Genomic DNA, 19,878 nt, shown 5'->3' with positions numbered 1-19,878 from the left:
AGTCACTTTTATACGTGTGTATTGAAACCATAAGTATTATTTGGGAAATCAGGAAAAAAAATATAAACCCACAATCATTGTATATCTGGTCTGTATGTTTGATATACATATATGTATATATATGTATATATATCTTCTTAGTTGAAAAATATGCAATATCATTATGTATGCCCCCCCTTTTTTTTTTTTGGGGGGGGGGGGGTTGTGCATCTCATTTATATACTCAGATATGCATAATGTGTCATAGATGGTGAATAAGCAATACATTATAGCGTATTAATGGATTTGCAATCTATTTTGATACAATGCACAAGATTTAAAGATTGTGTACTTTATATATTTTAGGTGATTATGACAATGTTTCCATTGCTCTTATTTTGATATAATTTATCATATAACTTTGATTCATTGATTGTGGGTATGCACACACGCACATCCACCCACCCCCACATGCACGCACAAACACACACACACACACACACACACACTCACACACACACACACGCTCACACACACACACACACACACACATACCCCCAACACACACTCAAACACACTTACCCCCTTTCCATACATATGCGCAAATAAGCACACATTCTCAAATACATAATTTAAGTTTCAATATTGATTTTGTTCCTGGTGCAATATATTATTTTTTGATCAAACATAGAGTATATTACATGGATTATTCTTCTTATAATATCTTTTATAATCATATTTTTATGCTTTCGTCATTAAGTCAGTTTATTTTTCATTGCTTTGAGTGTATTATACATTGTATATACACACTAGATATTGCCTTTTTCAATAGTGATTATATTAATGTTTATTATAGAAATATGTGCAATTATGCCATCAGCTATATAAGCGTCTTTTTAAGTTTTAAATTGTTGATCTAGGGAGTATATAAGTAGAAATGTAATTAGTAATTTGTAATTTGATGATTGAATTACGTTCATATTATTTTTTTATTGTTTATCATTAATAGTGATAATTATTTTAGTAATAATTTTTTGTATATTTTAAGCTTTTCAATGTTTAAGTTAATATTTTCAGTTTAAGTTAAGTGTATTTTGTAGGAGATTCAATTTTCTTGTTTTATATGAATTAATAATCATGATTGTATCTTTTATCTTTGTAAACATGTGCAATTCAGCCACTGGCTGCGATACATGATTGAATAAAACCTTTATTGAATTGAATTGAATTGAATTGAATTGAATTGAATTGGGGGGGGGGGGGGAGGGGATCATAGGACAAGAGATGATATACATACTTTGCTTTGAGAGTTTCTGGTTAAAACTATGGGCAGATGTGACTCTAAATAGTACCACATTTGGAGTCACCTCTGCCATAATTTTACCCTGAAACTTTTTTACCGGAACAAATTAGGCAGAGTACAATATTTGGGATTAAAAAAAAAAAGGGGGGGGGGGAAATTGAGGGGATGCTATGAATGTGTGGTGGATGCAATGTTGTGGAGAGATCCTACAGTGACCAATGTCAGAATTGCTTTGTGATGTCACAATTGCATCATTAAAAATGGATGGTATACATTTTACGGAGTGACCGACGAAGCAGTGCGCGATGGCAGAATAGCTTTGTGATGTCACAGTTGCATTGTCAGGTACTACGCAGCACGCGATGTCAGAACTGTTTTGTGATGTCACAATTGCACTGTTATTTCATGAAGTGACATAGTAAAGCGTGCGCGATATCGAAATTGGTTCGTGACGTCACAATTGCATTGTTAGAAGTAATTGTTACATTTCACGAGGTGACCGACGAAGCAGTACGCGATGTCAGAATTGTTTTGTGATGTCACAATTGAACTGTTAGAAATTATAGTACACGAAGTGACATACAAAGCAGTGCGCGATGCCAAAATTGCTTTGTGATGTCACAATTGCATTGTTACATTAATTTTCATGGAGTGTCATGAAAACGCGCAATGTCAGAATTGGTTTGTGGATGTCACAAAATTGCTTTGTTATAAGTTGTTATTTTAACGGAGTGACATACGAAGCAGCGCGCGATGTCAGAATACCTTTGTGATGTCACAATCTTTGTTAGAAATTGTTACATTTCACAGAGTGACTGTCCGAAGTAGTGCGCGATGTCAAAATAGTTTTATTTCATAATTGCTTCGTGACGTCATTTCACAAATAATGCACTAGTACTGTTACTAGAAAGTGTTGTCATAGGCAGTGACGTCATTTCCGAAATAGTACAGGGCTACACAATACAGTATCAAACAGGCCCACGTTCTGAAATATTTGAAAATACATAATCCGTGGAGTTCTTTTAATCAATGACTAAAGGAATAATATTTGATCCAAAATATAAAAAGATCAACATTGTTTCTGTCTACGCACTATCACCCACACTAGACGAAATGGCGGCATCCTATATACAGTTTATGAAATATACCAACTCAAACCGAACAGAGAAATGTTAGATCCTATTTCATTTTTCCTATTTGCAGTCTACATGTGAGTGATCCCCAGACTAATCCTGCTTGGTTTTATTTAACGTTACAGAGAGAAATTTCTCCTCCTCCATAAACCTCGTCTCTTCCTTTCTCTCTTCTCTGGTTCCAACACTCCTTACCAAAATAGTGAACACCTCTCACGGATACAGGTATTATATAAATATATATATATATATATATATATATATATATATAGACTGCGAGAAGGGGTCTCGACCATTTACAGCACCAGTGTAGCTCCTTCATTATTCATATACAGTGCGAAAAGAAGAGCAATCGTGGACGTAGCTAGGGTAAACGTGCGTGTTTATTGCCGAACTTTCGGTCCCTAGCTACGTCCACGATTGCTCTTCTTTTCGCACTGCATATATATTTTCGCACTGCACTATATATATATATATATATAAATAATAACTGAATTGAATTGAATATATATATATATATATATACACACATACATATATTACCACTGGATATATATATATATATATATATATATATATATATATATATATAAATAATAACTGAATTGAATTGAATATATATATATATATATATATATATATATATATACACACATACATATATTACCACTGGAAGAACTATCAAAAGAAGAACAGCTCACAGCTTCCTTTTCTTTAAAGACGACACCAAAATGCTCTCTTGTCGACCTTTCACCTTTTCCATCTCCTTCAACCTTCATCTCGTCATGCATGCACAGATCTCAGCATCACTAAAAACCTCACGCCAATTCCAAGTTACAACCGATAGTCATTCATGGTGAGATCCCTTCGGTCTCTTCTCTTTCTTTTCTTCCTTCCCTCCCTCTCCTCTGCGTCTGTCTTCTTTCCTTCTCCCCTTCCCTCTCGTTCTCTCTCTCTCTCCCTCTCCATTCCCTCCTCCCTGTCACAATTATGTCATAGGGGGGTCTCCAACTTCGCTCCCAGGTACGCGAGGCGGGGCAGGGACGTCCAAACCAAGAAGAGTTGCCGATCGAGTGCATGCTCTGTCAAAACGCAAACTATGAACGTAGGCGTTGATGTAATCAATTAATTTCTTTTCAATACCCTAGAAATACAAAGAGAAAGGTGCGATGTGGAGCTCATTAAATCGTCAAATTGACGTCACTTGACTCATTAGTTGTGAACGCGGGCTATGGCGTACTTATAAAGGTCATCCGATGGGGCATGCACGAGGGGTGCGTGCTCCGCGCTTGGAGAAACTCCAGCGAACAATACTTACTGTGTAATGACTGGAAATTATCAACTTGAAGGTCTAGGGCACCGCATGCGGTCTATACCGGCGAAGTAGGCACTGACTGAGGTTTTGTGACATTTGATGAAGTTCTGCCGACAGTTAATGCGAGGGGAGGTAACAAGGGAACGAAGTGCGCGGCTACCCGCCAATTTACCGGGGTGAGAACATTCATAGTGGCCTTGCCATTCAGCAGACCACAGCGGCAGAGCATGTGTTTCTGCTTAACTTTCGAAAATTAATGTGATGCTGTAACTTTCTTTGCTGTTGTCATGGGGTCAAAGTATTGAAAAAGACCTCATATGTATCCTATATTTTTTATGTATAGAAAAGGGCAATCTTCAATAAGTTCAGTATAAGAAGAGTGACAGATAAAGAGAGAGACAGAAAGAAAGAAAGAAAGAAAGAAAGAAAGAAAGAAAGAAAGAAAGAGGTGTTTAATTCTGGAGAGGAACTTAATGAAAAGAAAAAAATGAGAAAGAATAAATTAGTAAACGTGTAAAAGTCGTCACGTGAACGATGAACACACACAATTGGAAGTACCATGGGTATAAGTTTTGTGAAAAGACAATTCAATCAGTTTGTAAAACATGCAGAAGAAAATAGGTCACGTAGAAAAGAAGATACAGCGAAACTCCTTAAAAGGTCGTAAGGCATAAATGGAAAGAGATGGAACGAGAAACAGGAAGAACCACACACCAGAAAGGTTACATTACATTCAAACTCCATCCACAGTCTCAGCAGAAGAGGAACTAAACAAAACGCTGGTATCTTTAAACGAGTCTACCTCTCTGCACCCCTGATGTGCCGATCAGATGGCATACGATCGTGTGGCTGGGTTTGATTTCCCGCCTCCCGTCGTCACGGCAACCGTCCCCGATACATATCAAGCCGGACCATATGCACCCGCCCGCCTTCCCTTTCAGCTTGGTGGAGATCGAGACATAACTTTTTCCCCTCTCCCCTCGTCGGTATACCAACAAGAGGATGCAAGTAAGGAGTTGGATACGGCGAGACCAGCCGACGGATGGTATATAAAGTCATGATTCGCCTCATTTCTCTTCAGACCAGGTACAGACACTCTCTGGATTCACACTTCCTGTCACAAGGTTGATTGGCTCTCGCTTTTCTCAGGCCGTCTAGCTCTCACAACTTCATTTCAAGGTATCACCGCGTTTATACAAATAAACTATCTCAACATTCTCTTTTTTTCAACAGTCATTGTCAAATAATGTACAGTATGTTTCACTACGTTAACAACATAATACTTCGAAGTTTTCGTGGTTTTCCCCCTCATCATCATCTTGCATGTTTACTTGTTTTCTCTGGTTCATTATATTTTTGATCGAGAAATAGGGGAAGGACCTAAGACACACTGAATATCGTTTATCTGGGAGTTTATTTTTCGAAGATTATACAAATTTAGAGAGTTAAGTTTGATTTTTGTCATCTCCTTCACTTTTTTTTTTTCGTCAGGATGATCCCATCGACCGTTTCGTTGCTCCCAGCATGGTTCTGTTTGGTGAACTTCCTGAGGGTTGCGAGTGGAGCGTGCACGAGCAGCGAAATCACAGCAACCTACAACATGGTCTTCTTCGGTGACTGGAGTAAAGGGGCATTCCCCAAACAGTATCCAACATTCAGGAAGAGTGCGCAGTGGTCGCCCCTAATGGGTAAGTCTCTGAAAAAAAAAACCACACCCCAAAATACCCCCAAATAGACCAGCAATTCACTACTGAATTATAAAAAATCGTAGACAAGTTAAAGTCTCAATATCCCTGAAGAAGTTTATCAAAGAGTAATTCTGATACGTTTTGTTGTACTGACCTGTGATGCTTTCCGTGATTGTTACGTCGGTTTATAATCCACCGACACCTGAAGAGCTCTTTTTGGAAGTTACGTTTAAGAATGTATGCTCGGACACATTACGGAGTCTGTAGTAATGCTTCAATTATCCATTCTTATGAAATTAAGTCACTCTTTTGAACAACATCTACTTTTCATATCACAATTCACAAGTTATAAACATTGTAAAACTTCATATGTCTTCTTTGTTGCACAGTGATAAGATTTGATTAACTTGTAATAATTGCTGTTGAGTGCACAGATGGGGGATACGTGTATAGATCAATCTATCTTGCCCATGCCATCATTTCTATGTGCCATTATTGTAAAACCCCGAAGTCATCGACATAAATCACGCCACCCGCTGACATTTTGACAAATTAAGAAGTCACATACATGCAGACGAAGCTTACGCTCCAATTTCAGAAAGTTTTGGGTCACCAGAGGCAGGGCGCGTGTCCTTTGTTAGTTCGGCAAGTTGTCCCGTTTCAGGTGTAGAAGGGGGCCCTCCCACGTGGTCTACGTCACATATCGCAACCGCCCCTATCAGCTAATTTCTGAACAAAGTGTCTAAATATTGTTCCTCGTCATCTGACGAGTACCTCATTTAACATCTGACCCCTTACTTACACCCGCTACGGAGATCAAGATTTCTCAGTCGTCTTTGCACTCTTTGCCCTCTATATCATATAAAAACGAAAACATAAAAACAAAACAAAGCATCTCCACCATAAACAAAAACAAAAACAAAAACAAAAGATTCTATCCTCCACAAAGACACATAAAAACGTTTAAACTGTGGTTGGGACGCTCTATACCAGCTCCAACGGGAAGGACAGTAACTGCAAATATTCAGACTTATGAAGTTGGTTGGATATTAATTACATACTTAACGGTGTTTGAGTTATTCTTTTTTTTTTTTGATTTGTGACCAATTCAACAAGCCCTTCTCTCCGTGTTCTCTGAAAACACTGTAAAATTATTCGAAATCTATGTGGAAGTATTTATTGATTTCCGATTTGCATGTAACTATTTTCGCCTAAACACGTCTGACTTTGTCAGCAAATATAGAATACATACATCTTGGTATGAAAGAGAAACCTATTTTGAATCTGAGACGCATGCCCATAACAAGTTGTCCTAGTGGACGATCAATTTCAAGTTTTTCCACTAGGTGGTTGTAATGTAAAACCTGTGTCTAATTTAGACCACCATTTCAAATTCAGATCAGTTCAAATTTCGGCTCAACGAACGCCACTATACTGGTCTTCACTTACATCAGGATTGGAACCACAGCGTAAATCGGGTGTTTAAATCATGGTTTGAATTGAAATCGCCTTCGAAAATACGGGTCGCGAGGTTAACTGCTCTCATGTCAACAGCGACAGAAAGCAAGTTCCACTGTGATCTGATTCATTATTTATGTCCCGATTTATAAATGGAAAGAAAGTCCCTCGAGATGAAACGTCTTGAACAGTTCTTTATCTATCAGGGAAGTGTTTGTGTAAACGAGAAATACATTTTAAAGTCTAAATTCGTCTCTCCAATAAAGCAGATTAGTCCACGAATATATGTCAGTTGAAACATTGAACGCTTTTTGAAAGCATGCATATCTATATAGTTTATGCATATCATGAATATCTCAGGAAAATACCAAATAATGTTGGCGTCAACAATGATAATAAATAAAATGATAAAAGTACACTTTGATAGCGTAAAGCATATACACCCTCTCCCTGAAAGCAGTATGTTTTCGACTGCTCACAGGATTATGAAGGCAGAATCTTAAAAAAAAAATGGATATTAACCTTTCGACAGATCCTAAGAGCACGTTATCTGTTAGAACATGTTATGCCTGTATGTTATCATCATTATACTCTAGAAAGTAATCCCAGGTTGACTTACACAAGATTTCGTGCATCGTGTATACCTGTTGCATAGCGACATCTTATCCCCTCCCCCTTTTTTCACGCAGTGAAAAACCTGGTCAAAGTGAGGAGTAAAAACCGGGTGTTATACCAACGAAGTAGGGAATTTTCCGTGTTGAAATTTGAGCGTCACGCTTGAGGGCTGGTAACCTCCTCACCCCCCATACCGGATAATGAGTACAAATCGTTACTGGTGTCGGAAAATTGTCGACACAACATTTTGTCAACCGCAAGATTTTTGAGATGCGATATTACCCGTCTAAAGCAATCTCTTTCGTTAAGTATCGTGACGAATATAGTGGGCCTCGGGGTGTTATATATTTGTCTTTGATGAAATGAAGCCTTCACGAAATCACCAGGTTCCTGCTTTCCAGACAAATGGTTTCGTAATGTTTTTAGTTCCTCTTTTTTATATTCATGTTAAAGTGTAGGTTATGTCCTGAAATCCATGCCCTCCGGCTTATCTTTGGAAGATTGTAAACTATTTTATAAGAGTACTCAACCTGTAAAGACTACCACTACCAAGTTCGAAGGCATTAACTACATTAAATGTGACACCTGACTTTGACGTCACCTCGAAGGTCTGATACGTTTCAATACCACTAAAACAAAAACATGACGCAGAAAAGATTTAGGCTGAACATGGGTTCGTATGCCCATTTGTTAAGTGCAATGGGCACAAACACACATATAACTTTGGGGCCGACCGAATGCTACCTTGTAAATGCCATCGCCAATGAGACGTGTTAAACGTCATCACCAAGGTAGCAATGTTACCACGCCCCTCACTGAATCTTGTCTTCCGCTGTCATCTCTTCGGCTTTGGGATAGTGGATAGCATTGTGACGTCGTCTTTTGCTCGAGACGATGAAGCGTCAGTAAACGTCAGTGACAATGTGCATATTGTTCATTCACGGTAGATTGCACTTATCGTTTCCATGCCCGCCGGTGCCGCTTCACAACATTATATTGCTAATGGTGCAAAACAGAGAATGCTCTTCATCTGCGATATCGACAATGCAAACCCTGAAAAGAAACACTAGTAGTCATTATTCTTAAAATAATAGAAAGACATATCACGGAAATCACAAATGTCTGATTCCAGGTGCACATAATTATTTAATAACCTAGATATCTTGAATGGAGACAACTAACACAGTGTGTTGATTGGCTTACTTACATTGCAGTTGTCATGACGCTTGTGATAGTTGCCTTCATTCCAAAAATGGAGATGCAGGAAAAGGCCCTCCAGAAAAGAAAAACAAAATCTTTTAGCGTTTTTCTTTCTCCCATTATGCGATTTAACTCGTTAAAAAAGAGGGAAGTACATAGGATATTAATGAGCTTCTTTTTTTTTTGCAGATACAGAGACCAATTTCCGAGTCTCACTAAAGCTCTTTGATTTGAAGAGTAACTAGCTTTTGTCCAAATAAAATTGAAATGAGGAAAACATCAATTAGAAATGAAAACAAACCATAAAAATTAAACAGTTTAAACGTATCTACACGGTTTTCTGAAAACCTATCTTAGTCATATTGCCAGGAGGTGACTTCCGCCAAAAAATAATTTTAATTTGATATGAAGATTTACTTTCAAACAAGTATGTCGGGGAAGTGAGGTTCGCAAAGTCTATGTTACATCTTACGCAATGTCATGAAATAGAAATGCATATTTTTTGAGAAAAGTCAAATTGGTAACTTCCATGATGTACGTTCTGCAACGTCACTGTTCAAAAGAACCTTTGGTGAAAATAATGGAATTACAAAAGCATAACACTTGGGGTGTTGGTTCACCCAGGGAGGTGAGACTCACCTCCCTGCACTGAGACTGAGGTGACAAAGTCCTACGCAAGCTTCCGAAGCCGACCAACTGAAGCGAGACTGACAGACAGACAGAGAGACTGACAGGCATGAATAAAAATGTTCCCTTTTCTATAAAAGCTGACCAGCACCTTGAAGTTGCGGAGGGTAGCCCTATCCCGGTGTCCCTTTAACCTAATCCTGTCAGGGGTCCCCTTGCTACTCGTCGTGACGATCGGCGGGCCCACCGAGCGACCTGCCTTCCCGAGTGGTTCAGGATGTGTCGTGCTGGGAAATCAAACCAGGCGCGCTGCGCTATCGCTGGCTGTCGGCAAGAGAGTTGTCTCGTAAAGGAGATGTAATCCGAGAAAATCGGGGGGAAATGACATGAAAAAAAAAATGAAGAAGAATCGAGAAACAAAACGACAGAATAAAGAAGAAGAATAAATTATAGGAAGAGACAGAGGGAAGATGAAATGTGATGATGAAGGAATTGGTCGCTCCCCGGTCTTTGCCGTATCAGAGACATACGAAGGTGTCTTAGTTGACATTGTTCTTACAGGGAATTAAAATAAAGACGTCTTCCTATCAACGGTAAAACAGGGACAAATTAACATTACTATTCATTATATATCTCTCTGAAACGAATTTGCTGTTAATCTGAAAATCTGATCTGCAATAGTGTGATAAAGTCTCAATGGAACAGGGAATTCAGCAGATCTCGGTTTAAAGAGATCTACTATGACCACAACGTACAAAACCCTTGAGTTGTATTCGTAGAATAAGAACACTTACGTGGATACTAAGCGGGTGGCTTTCTGTGGAAAAGTTTGACAGTCCACAAGCTTAACACATCTTGTCCCAGAAACCATATACTTGTGGTTCAGTGTTGTATTCTGTTTTGCTGCAATTTTTACTATTCCTTGTTTGTGTTTTATAAGATAGGGTAAACAAAAATAATAATTGGAGTCTTGTTTGAGTATACTTACTGCCGGTTGCAGAATTTTCGAAGCCTCTGTCTTGTCATATTTATGATTGATCCTAAAACTGTATCGTTTTGGTTGAGACCTAATTCCAGGTTTCTAACATTTTTTTTTTTGTGAGATAATGAGAAGCCTCTTATGAAATATGAAAGAGCATGTAATTCTACGAGGAATTCAACGTTTATTTGATGAAAATTTGTTTTGAACTGGCTGAGATATCCAAAAAGAGCGATTCTAATAAAGTGTGGGACCCACACTTTATTACGATCGCTTTGTTTTACTTTGTTTTTGGATGTTTCAGACATTCCAAACCCGATTTTCATCAAATAAACTTTGAATGAAATGGTATGCTCTGTACTATATCACAAGTGTTTGGTATCTCACAAAAAGTTAAAAACCCAATTTTCATCTCCACCAATACTGTACCATCCCTTTAGCCTATCTCACGCAATCTTTTTCCAATAGAAGATAGGCAGTGAAATACAGAGATGCTGATAAGTTGAAGACAAGATGGATATTTTTGTCGCAGAACTCCCCCAGGAAGCGATGGGTTAACGAACATAAAAAGACAGTCATCCGTATGCCCGCTACAAGAAGCTGCCGTCACATTTCAGACCCTCACTCAAACAGTCGAAGGCAATACTTAACGCAGCGTCTTCTGTCAGAACCCATCAAGGTGACAAGTAACATCATAGGTTCGCTTGTATCTTGATACGAGAGAGCGAGCGGAACGGGAATGAAGGAAGAAGGGGGAGGGGACTGGTGGCGGAGACTCCAAGTAACATCCATCAAAGGGTCTCATGGAGTTCATACTGAACTCCTCACACCAGAGGGCACATTGACATATTCGTTGGGAACCACTTTTCGTTGGGTTATAGAGGGAAGAGATGAACTTTGGTACAGACTGGGCTTGTAGATGGTGGCCGAAGTAGTTTTGATGGAGGTTAATATTCCTCGTTCCCAAGATGCGAATTCACAGAATACGCGTCAACATGGGTACCTGTATACCACAACTTGGGCTGTGCTCAATCAAAGGCTTATTGCAGACAAAAATCCTCCACTTCAACACACCGAACGTTCGATCGCTCAGAAGCAGTAATTGCTGAAAATCTCCAGTTGCTCAATCAGAAATGTTTATCACTTTACACTACTGACAACAAAGTTTTTACAAGCTTACGGATATTGCTGAATACAGCTAAATCCAAATATATTATTTGAATGGCGGTAAATACTGTTCCAAAAAAGTTCAAGTGTGTAAAGAAAACACAAACAAATAAATACGAACTCAAATTAAAGTTGCGACTAATAGACAAATTGCCCTGCATCGACAGGAATAAACATCGATAATCCAGTGTTTTAGTAGTTGCCATGATATAAAATCATGGGCATGCATACTCGGGCTGGACTCGAACGACCTCCTGATTGCTGCATAGACAGACGACATATCCACTGGACTACCGAGCTTCCGTCTGATAGGCAGCGTTTTGATCTATATAGGACAGCAGGTACTGCGTCTTTGTTTAAGTTAACGATTATAAACAACAATTCCTCATTAACGGCAGAAACTAATGGTAAAAATACCTAATTTATAAGTTTATTGATGTAATAAGAGAACTAAAGGAACAAGTAATGAGTATAATAATTTCGATGTGTGATATTGGAGTTCCTTGGGGAGGGGGGCGAAATCCAAAATTAGAACGTCGAAGATCTTCCCTTTTAGTGCCATAATCTCAGGGTGCATTGTCTCATATATCACCCCGTCCGTCCATCGCGATGTATTGCAAGACGATCTGAGAAAGCCGATGCCAAAATTCTCTAGTCGGCATGATTGAGCTATATACATCCAAGACGTCACGTACCTGTTATATGAGACGCGGATGCAGGTTAACGAAAGGTTTATTGTTAAGCGTCTTGATTGTGTGTGTGTGTGTGGGGGGGGGGGGTGGGAGGGGGACAGGTCACGTCTTAAACCCTTTTTGTGTCTGAGACTCTGGACAGTGTGTACTAAACTCTTTGTTTTCTGTGCCAATCGACACGCAAAGCACATGGAATTAATTTTCAATGTATATGATACCGACGTCTGATATTATAGTGTTTAACATCTGGTAATTTAAGGCGAGATCTTCCTAAATATGCTTTTCTTTTCGTTTAGTTGGTCCTCTGCTTGCCTCCCGGTCGGTCATAGAACAAGAACATAAGATAACTACAGCACATGAAGCCGTCGTCCGTTTTGGTTGTCCTGTATGGCGTGTGGTAACGAAAACCAATTCGCCCTCCCTTTCTCCCCTAATTCCCTCAGCCTCCCACCTTTACCACCTCGCCTTCTAGATTTCTAACGCCGATTCGAAGCTTGAGGTCTGTCTCCGCTCAACTTCCCCTGACCGTTCGAATGTCAGGGTGACCGACGGCCCAAGGCGATAATCACGCCAATTAGAAACCTTTCGATCTTGAACTCCTGACTCTCGACAAATTAATCGTCGGACCGGACTCGCGCGCTTTCCCAAGTGATCTGCTCGTAAATGTCGCCTGAGTCCTTTCTACATGAGCTGCATTTTTCGTCGGTCAATTTCGCACCCGCCTGATTCTTGAAGAGACTATAGGCTTTGGTAGGAATTTGATCGTTAGCTCTCCACGGAAACGCACGATGTTCCACAAAAGAGTAGAAACTCCACTATGAAATCTAATTTCCCCCTAATTTAGCACATACTCCCACGCTTTGATCTATCCCTATAGTTATAATGCTAAAGCCTGGGTTTGGAAGGAAGAAACGGCAGGTAATGGTTTGGTCAAAACGCACTCCTTGTCACGAGGTACTACACGTAGCTCTGCTCAGCAGGCAATAAACTGTATTTAAAAAAATAAAAAAACCCGAACCTGACCGACTGCGCAGAAGCAGTCATCTGATACCACTGAGTCTATACGTTCTTTGCATGTGTACCTCATACACCCACGCTTTAAGCTATCCTTGGTTATGGTTTGGAAAGAAACAGCAAATAATAGTCTGGCCAAAATGCACCCCTTAATTGTTACGAGGTCCTACATGTAGCTCTGCTCAGCAGGCCATCAACTATCTAAAAAAAAAAAAAAGAAGAAGAAAAAAAGATATTACTGGTCCCGACCGACGACGCAGGGAATTATGGGATACCACTGTATCCATACTTTCTTTGAATTTGTGCATCTTGTACACTAAGATTTCCATGCCTGTCTTTACTGTTGTCCGAAAATGACGGTTGAAACAGGGAGATACAACACTGTAGTAGCTCCATGATTGATGTACATGTAAATACGTTGTAATCCTACTAAGTCACTCCGCAGGTTTTAATTATACATTGACCGTAGCCTGCTGAGTGCTGGTGTCCAACGAGATGTCAATTGGCCTTAATCCTCGCATGCTCGGGATTGCTAGCTGTGGTTTCATATTGGTCTATCTGTTGAAATCGTAATCCCGATAGCGGCATAACGTGTTGTCAGCTCTAACATGGGATCGGGTGTAGTTCGTGGTTCAATACCGGATATTTTGTGTTTTAATGAGCGTCATTAATTACATGCATGAGAGTGACCACGAGCGGATGGAACACAAAATGTTCTGACTCGAACGCTATGATGTTCCTGACCAGGTTTTGCTTCGGCTAGCTATCAGAGCAGTCTCCATAAACTCAACCCCACTCAGTATTAACAACACGATGACTCACTGAGTGAAACTCGAGACTCCTCGCTGGAAGTAATTCTCAATTACTGGCTCAAGGTGATCCAGATTTCCCGGTGGTACTTCAGGGGGAAACCATGGCAACCACTTTGCGCTTTCTCATGAAACCTGTCGAAGTCGGATGCGAGACCAGGAGATGCCTGAACTCGGAGGGAACGAGGAAAGGAAGAAGAACTTCCTTTTTAGTTATCTGTGCAGGGGCCCCACACAGAGAATATAAACACTTGTCCCCGCTTTCCCGCGGCTGCAATGCCGGGTGATTTAGCTTGCTGATTAGCAAATGGTTTTTGAAGTGCCCGACGAGAGGCGGAGGATCCAGGAGGCACGGAGCGAGAGCTTTTCTCCGCTCCCTGCACGATGCCATTTCCAGAATGAAATTGGCACTTGTCTACAGCGCCGGGGTCATGATTACGATCACAGTGGGTCGTTTGACCGGGAGTGCTGTCCATTATAACATGCTTCGCCTTAAAAAAAAAAAAAAAAATTGAGGTTGGTGATCTACTTGGGTATAGTTCCTATACAGACCACGAAGTCTAACATTCGTAAACTATAAATGCAAGTCTACTTGGGAAAGTTTGGAGAAGTAGAGCCACCTTTGACGATACCTTGTAGGCTTAGAAGGTAGTCCATTCAATATCGATCACGTTACCGTGTCAGATTGTTAGAAATGGTGTATGGCTCCCGATCTAAGCTATGAAAATTCGCAAAAATAGATATTAAGACATCATAAAACTACATGTATATCCGTTGTCTTTGTTACGTTTGGCTGCAGTAGTCAAGGTAGTTCTGGAAGTCCAGTGAAGATCACTCCAAGGCATGGGAACCTGGGACTTCGTGTAGCACCTCGTGATTCCTCGCTCATTCTTCAAGCTCGTCTATGTTTTTCCACCATGGACGATCACTATGAGATTGTTAGTGCATGCCAGTAAGCACACTGTAAATAAGTAATAATGCATCTTCAATGGCCGGAGTGGGGATGGGATGTAATACCGTAATGCCTCAACCAATCATGTGTCGATGTCGGGGGCGTCAGGTAAGGTAATGGTCATCATAATGAAGCACAGGTCATGATGCATCATTATTAAACATCTGTCTGGTATGAGAATTAAAGATAACAACATCGATCTTCGCGTGCAAAACACGCTCTTGGAAGCTCTTGAAATGGTCAAAGGCTCAGAGTTGAAAATGATAACTTAAGTTAGAACATGGAGCTACTATACCCCCATGATTGCAATATCCTAAACCACTCTTCATCCAACTACAGTAGACTTTTAACATCTAATTTCCTAGTATGTCATGACCTCCAGGTAAAAAGTTACATAGACCTACGGCACTATCGTGGCCTGTTTCTTTAACCGGTGACATAACTACAGATGTCGAATGACATATTCGTGTTCGTATCAAACTACGAGGGCGTGTTTGTTTGTTTGTCTGTCTGTCTGTATGTGAGATGCAGGATGTTATTACTGTCCTTTTTACTGTATTCTGATGATTTCCGGTCATCATGAGACACAAAAATCTTTTCATCCCGGTCATTCGGGGTTTTGACATCCAACGTCTGACTCTGGGCTCAATATTCTAACCTACTTTGTTGAAGTTACAGGATCAGCTGCGAAACCAGTGGCAAGGCCATCAGTAATGATATCACACGTCGAATTACGGGAAACGCAATCACCTGAACCATTTCTTGTTGGCGTGTCTATTAACTTCTGGTCAAGGAAAATAACGGAAGCAACGAAATCAACAAGAACTGAGAGCAGGAAAAAAAAAAAGCTCTGATGGTTACACCAACACTGGGGTCAGTAAAAAATGGGGTCAGATCACCGCAACACGGGTCACTTTCTCAGGACAGGCTGCATTAGGTATTGGCGTAAATTTCGTGATTTGGATGTCGAACTCCGCATTACTCGAGATAGCAAGGTTTAGAATAGGGTAAGATGGGTGTGTTTGTTGAACAGCTGACACATAATACGGTAGCTGCCTGTAAGGTTTCTTCTGACACATAACCAACTAGATACACATGAAACGTATGACGCCAACTCTTCACACGTTATTATCATTATCAGCCTCGTCACTTTTAATCGAACAGCATGCTGAAGAGATTGATTACTGTAAAATAATTTATGCCGGTGCTTGCAATGTCCAATCTTGAAGAGTCGTTGTGAAAATCAGCGCATCATAGCAATCACCATGAGGCTGTGAAAATGGCAGTAATTATACTCTCGAGAGCTGTACTGGAATGAAAAACAAACACTAAAACATAACATTCATTATTCAGAATTTCACAATCTTACAGTAGGCCTACATGGTACGGTTTGTGAATCACATCACTCACTGTGGAATTGCATGCATCGTATGAGTTCGAGCTCATAAATCTTACCAAGGGTAGATCAATGCATGATCAAGCGATTAAGTATCAAGTACCTGACAAATTTTCCTGGTCTCGTTAAGAACATGTGGCTGCGTTAAATCTTTTACCCTTCTATATCTTCATACTCCGGTATAGACCTGTACATTCATTACTTAATGACAGCTGATCTGCTGAACTTTCTTGACGATGGCAGAAGCACAAGTGACCATGCATACAGTGTTGATCCGGAAGTCTTGATATAGCTGTGTCCATGAATTCAATAATTCTGTTCTTGCCCCCAGGCGTGGTCCACAACAACCGCTTCACGATGTGGGAAGAGAACCGCGTGTCCAGCGGTCCCTTTGCGCACTTCGCCGAGGGTACGGACTTCGGCGGTCTCCGGCGGGCGTTCTCCTCTCCCGACGTCTTCACGACCATAGGCAGCGACAGGATAACGCAAGGTGTAGGGACGTCATCAACACAGTTCAGCGTCAATAGAGAATTTCCCAAGGTGCGGTTTTGCGTCGACTCTTTTTGATAAAGGTGCCGTGACAATGTGCCTTTTCTACTTCAGTAACTTGCTATGATAAGAGCTAGGTACAAACTACAAAAACAATATTGGTACCCACCTTTACCGCAAATTCGACCTGTTGCTAGTTGGGTAATTGTGTTAATATAATGTAAGAGATTTTCAATGCAACACGATGATTCACATCTACATGTAGGTTTCTTGTATCCGTGCAAGTAGGTCTAACCGGCAAAGATACAGAGTGAGACCAGCGAGTAAAGATCAAATGTTTCACTTCTCAATGATATGTACAGGTTACTTAATTGTGTCATGTATACTCATCATAGGTGACGTTACGCGCTGCTAATCGTACTAATAATTTGCAATAATTTGGTCGGTGTTTCACATTATTCTACCTTATCAACGCATTATAATCTTGCCCATTACCTATGTCAGTGAGTGGCAGCAGCGTTGCCGCCATGTATACGTGCGCTGCATTAGCTGCATGTGTCAACATGCGCTCGGTTAATTGCACTATTTGAATAACATATTGTGGAAAATATAGATTTTGAAGGATCAGTGTAGATGAACAAAATTCACGATCTTTCATTGAAATTTGAAACTCCGAAACATTCTTCTGTTAAATGTAAGCAGAAACCACAGCTCTTTAATGTCACATCCCCGTCACGATTAAAGATAAATCTACTATGCGGTGGATGGATGTTTATCCATTTCCTTCACCTCCTCCTAGAACAAGAAAAAAAAAAACCACACAAACAATATGAATATGAGAATAAGCTCTTTCTGCCTCATGTGTTTTGTTGTATAAATATAGAGACGCTGTACCATCGTACCTGATGTAAACCCTAGAGTGCCAAGTGCTGAACAATACAGCGATTAACAGATTAACGAGGCCCGTATCCAATTTTTCAATTCACTCATTTGGAAAAGAGACGGTGGTGACATAATGGTACACCTGTCTCCCGTCATTTTCCGCTCCACGTCATTCTCTTGCACCTGGAATACCACCCTGGTTGCAGGATTCGTAACACTTCGACGGTTCGAAATGATCAGAAATAATGATCTGGTAATAAATTGTGTGTAGGCGTGGGAGAGCGCACAGAGGTCAAATCCACGGGGCGAACAGATGCATCGAACTGCTCTAATATCAAAGTTTCCTCTCCCTGTCTCGCTCGTTCTCTCTTTTCTTCATAACTCTCTCATCGTGTTTCTTTCTCGATGGGACTCTTGTTTTGTTGCCATGGCTACTGCATCATCGAAGTCTCGTTTCATTCTCTCTTTTTTTTTATCCGACTAAATCGTTTCAATTTGTTTATCTGTCTCTCTGCCCAATGGGTTCATAGATGTCCTTCGCTGTCCGCATTGACCCAAGTCCAGACTGGTTTGTGGGTCTGTCGGGCCTCGACCTCTGCCAGAACGGCGAGTGGCTGCAAGAGTTGACCCTTGACCTACATCCCTACGACGCCGGAACCGATCAAGGGTTCATGTTTACTTCGCCGGACTACCCCGAGCCGCACCGCCGCCCGATCACCGAGATCACGTCGAGCAAGCCGAGCCATCCCGCCAACTCTTTCTACTATCCGCGCCTAGCCCATCTGCCGAGGATTGCTCACGTCACGCTCAGACGGGCGCAGAACGCCCAACCTGCCTGGATGACGGTGCTGCGAGACACTGGTATGACGGTCAGCGAAGAGGGCAGCAGAGAGGTTTCGAAGAGCGACAAAAACAGGGACTCGTCCAAAGGTAAGCAGATTATCAGTATCTATAACTCTATCCCTAAGGACGAGACAGAGTAACATCATTCTCAAATCTCAGTGTGGGCGCCATTTGATTATTATCTCTTTTCTTCCATGTTCTGCCAAAGTTTGAGGACTAATACCAGAGCTTTCTAACAGCAGCCTCAGCCCAAGCACTGGGCGAGGTGAGAAACAGGTCCCGAACAGAATTACCCACTGACCCTCAGTGAGATTACCAAGGAATAAGATCTTACGCGCAATTGTTTTACATTACAAAGGAATAACATCTTATACGTACATGTTTTACATTACAAAGGATAAGCAATTATTCATATTTTCATATTTTCAAATTGTAAGATTATCAAGAAATTTAATAAATAATAAGTGGACTTGGTGGTGATAATGTATCTCAATAACGGTCATGTTGTCAAGTTCAAATTTTATGAAATAATTTTGCAGCTTGAAGTCAGAATAGTTTTGATAAATGCTCTAATGGTAACCAAATAGTGTTCGATACTAAAGTTGTTTTCAGCAATTTGATTTTGCGTCGTAAGGTTTGTTAATTCCCATGACTACCCACTTCATTCAGTCCGCACAGCCTACACATCATTCGGCAAGCCGACGTCTTTGCCCATCCACAGGTGCTTGAAAATTAAAGTTGTGTGTTTGTGTTTTGTTTTTATTTCAAAATCGGATCCAAAAGGTGGAGTGACGCCAACGGACCAAGTCCTGACCCCACTGGACTGCGAAGTGACCAACTGGGGTGCCTGGAGCCCTTGCGACCACACCTGCAAGGTGGGGCTCAAGAGACGCTTCCGGGTCGTTCTGCAGCAGCCGAAAAACCAAGGAGCGGCGTGTCCAGATTTGATAGACCTGGTCATTTGTGATCAAATGATGGCGCTATTGAAACCGCAGAAGAAGGCATGCGCCAAGAAACACATCGCCAAGGAAAAGAAACGCTACATGAAGAAGATCACGAGGAATTTCAACACCAAGGGCAAAAGAAAATACATCTTTTAGACGCGTAACGAACTTTGGTCGCGAGAAAATAGGGAGTGGTGGGGGGGGGGGGGGAGGGGGGGGGAGAGAATTGAGACAGTGTGTGAATGCGTATGAATGTGTGCGTGTTGCAGAGACTCATCACATAAGCTCGAAAGTTGATAACTATTGCAAACATCATAATGAATCGAATTTGTCCCATTCGAGCAACTTGCAGTGTACGAACATTATGTGGGAAAAGAAAGAAGACCCAGCATA

At 40.8% G+C, this 19,878-nt stretch overlaps 1 protein-coding gene across 1 annotated transcript; it reads left to right on the top strand.

Annotated features, from left to right (window-relative positions):
• The first annotated feature begins 5,222 nt into the window (after window positions 1-5,222).
• On the top strand, window positions 5,223-19,641 carry LOC140241960 (spondin-2-like). Its single transcript, XM_072321706.1, has 4 exons — window positions 5,223-5,418; window positions 16,659-16,867; window positions 18,229-18,622; window positions 19,298-19,641. Exons 1-4 carry the CDS (start codon window positions 5,223-5,225, stop codon window positions 19,639-19,641), a joined length of 1,143 nt encoding a protein of 380 aa, XP_072177807.1.
• Window positions 19,642-19,878: the final 237 nt, after the last annotated feature.

This window comes from Diadema setosum, chromosome 18 (genome assembly GCF_964275005.1).
Source record: "Diadema setosum chromosome 18, eeDiaSeto1, whole genome shotgun sequence".
Classification (NCBI taxonomy): Eukaryota; Metazoa; Echinodermata; class Echinoidea; order Diadematoida; family Diadematidae; genus Diadema; species Diadema setosum.
Note: the sequence above shows the minus strand (reverse complement) of the source record. Positions and strands in the feature narration are given on the sequence as shown.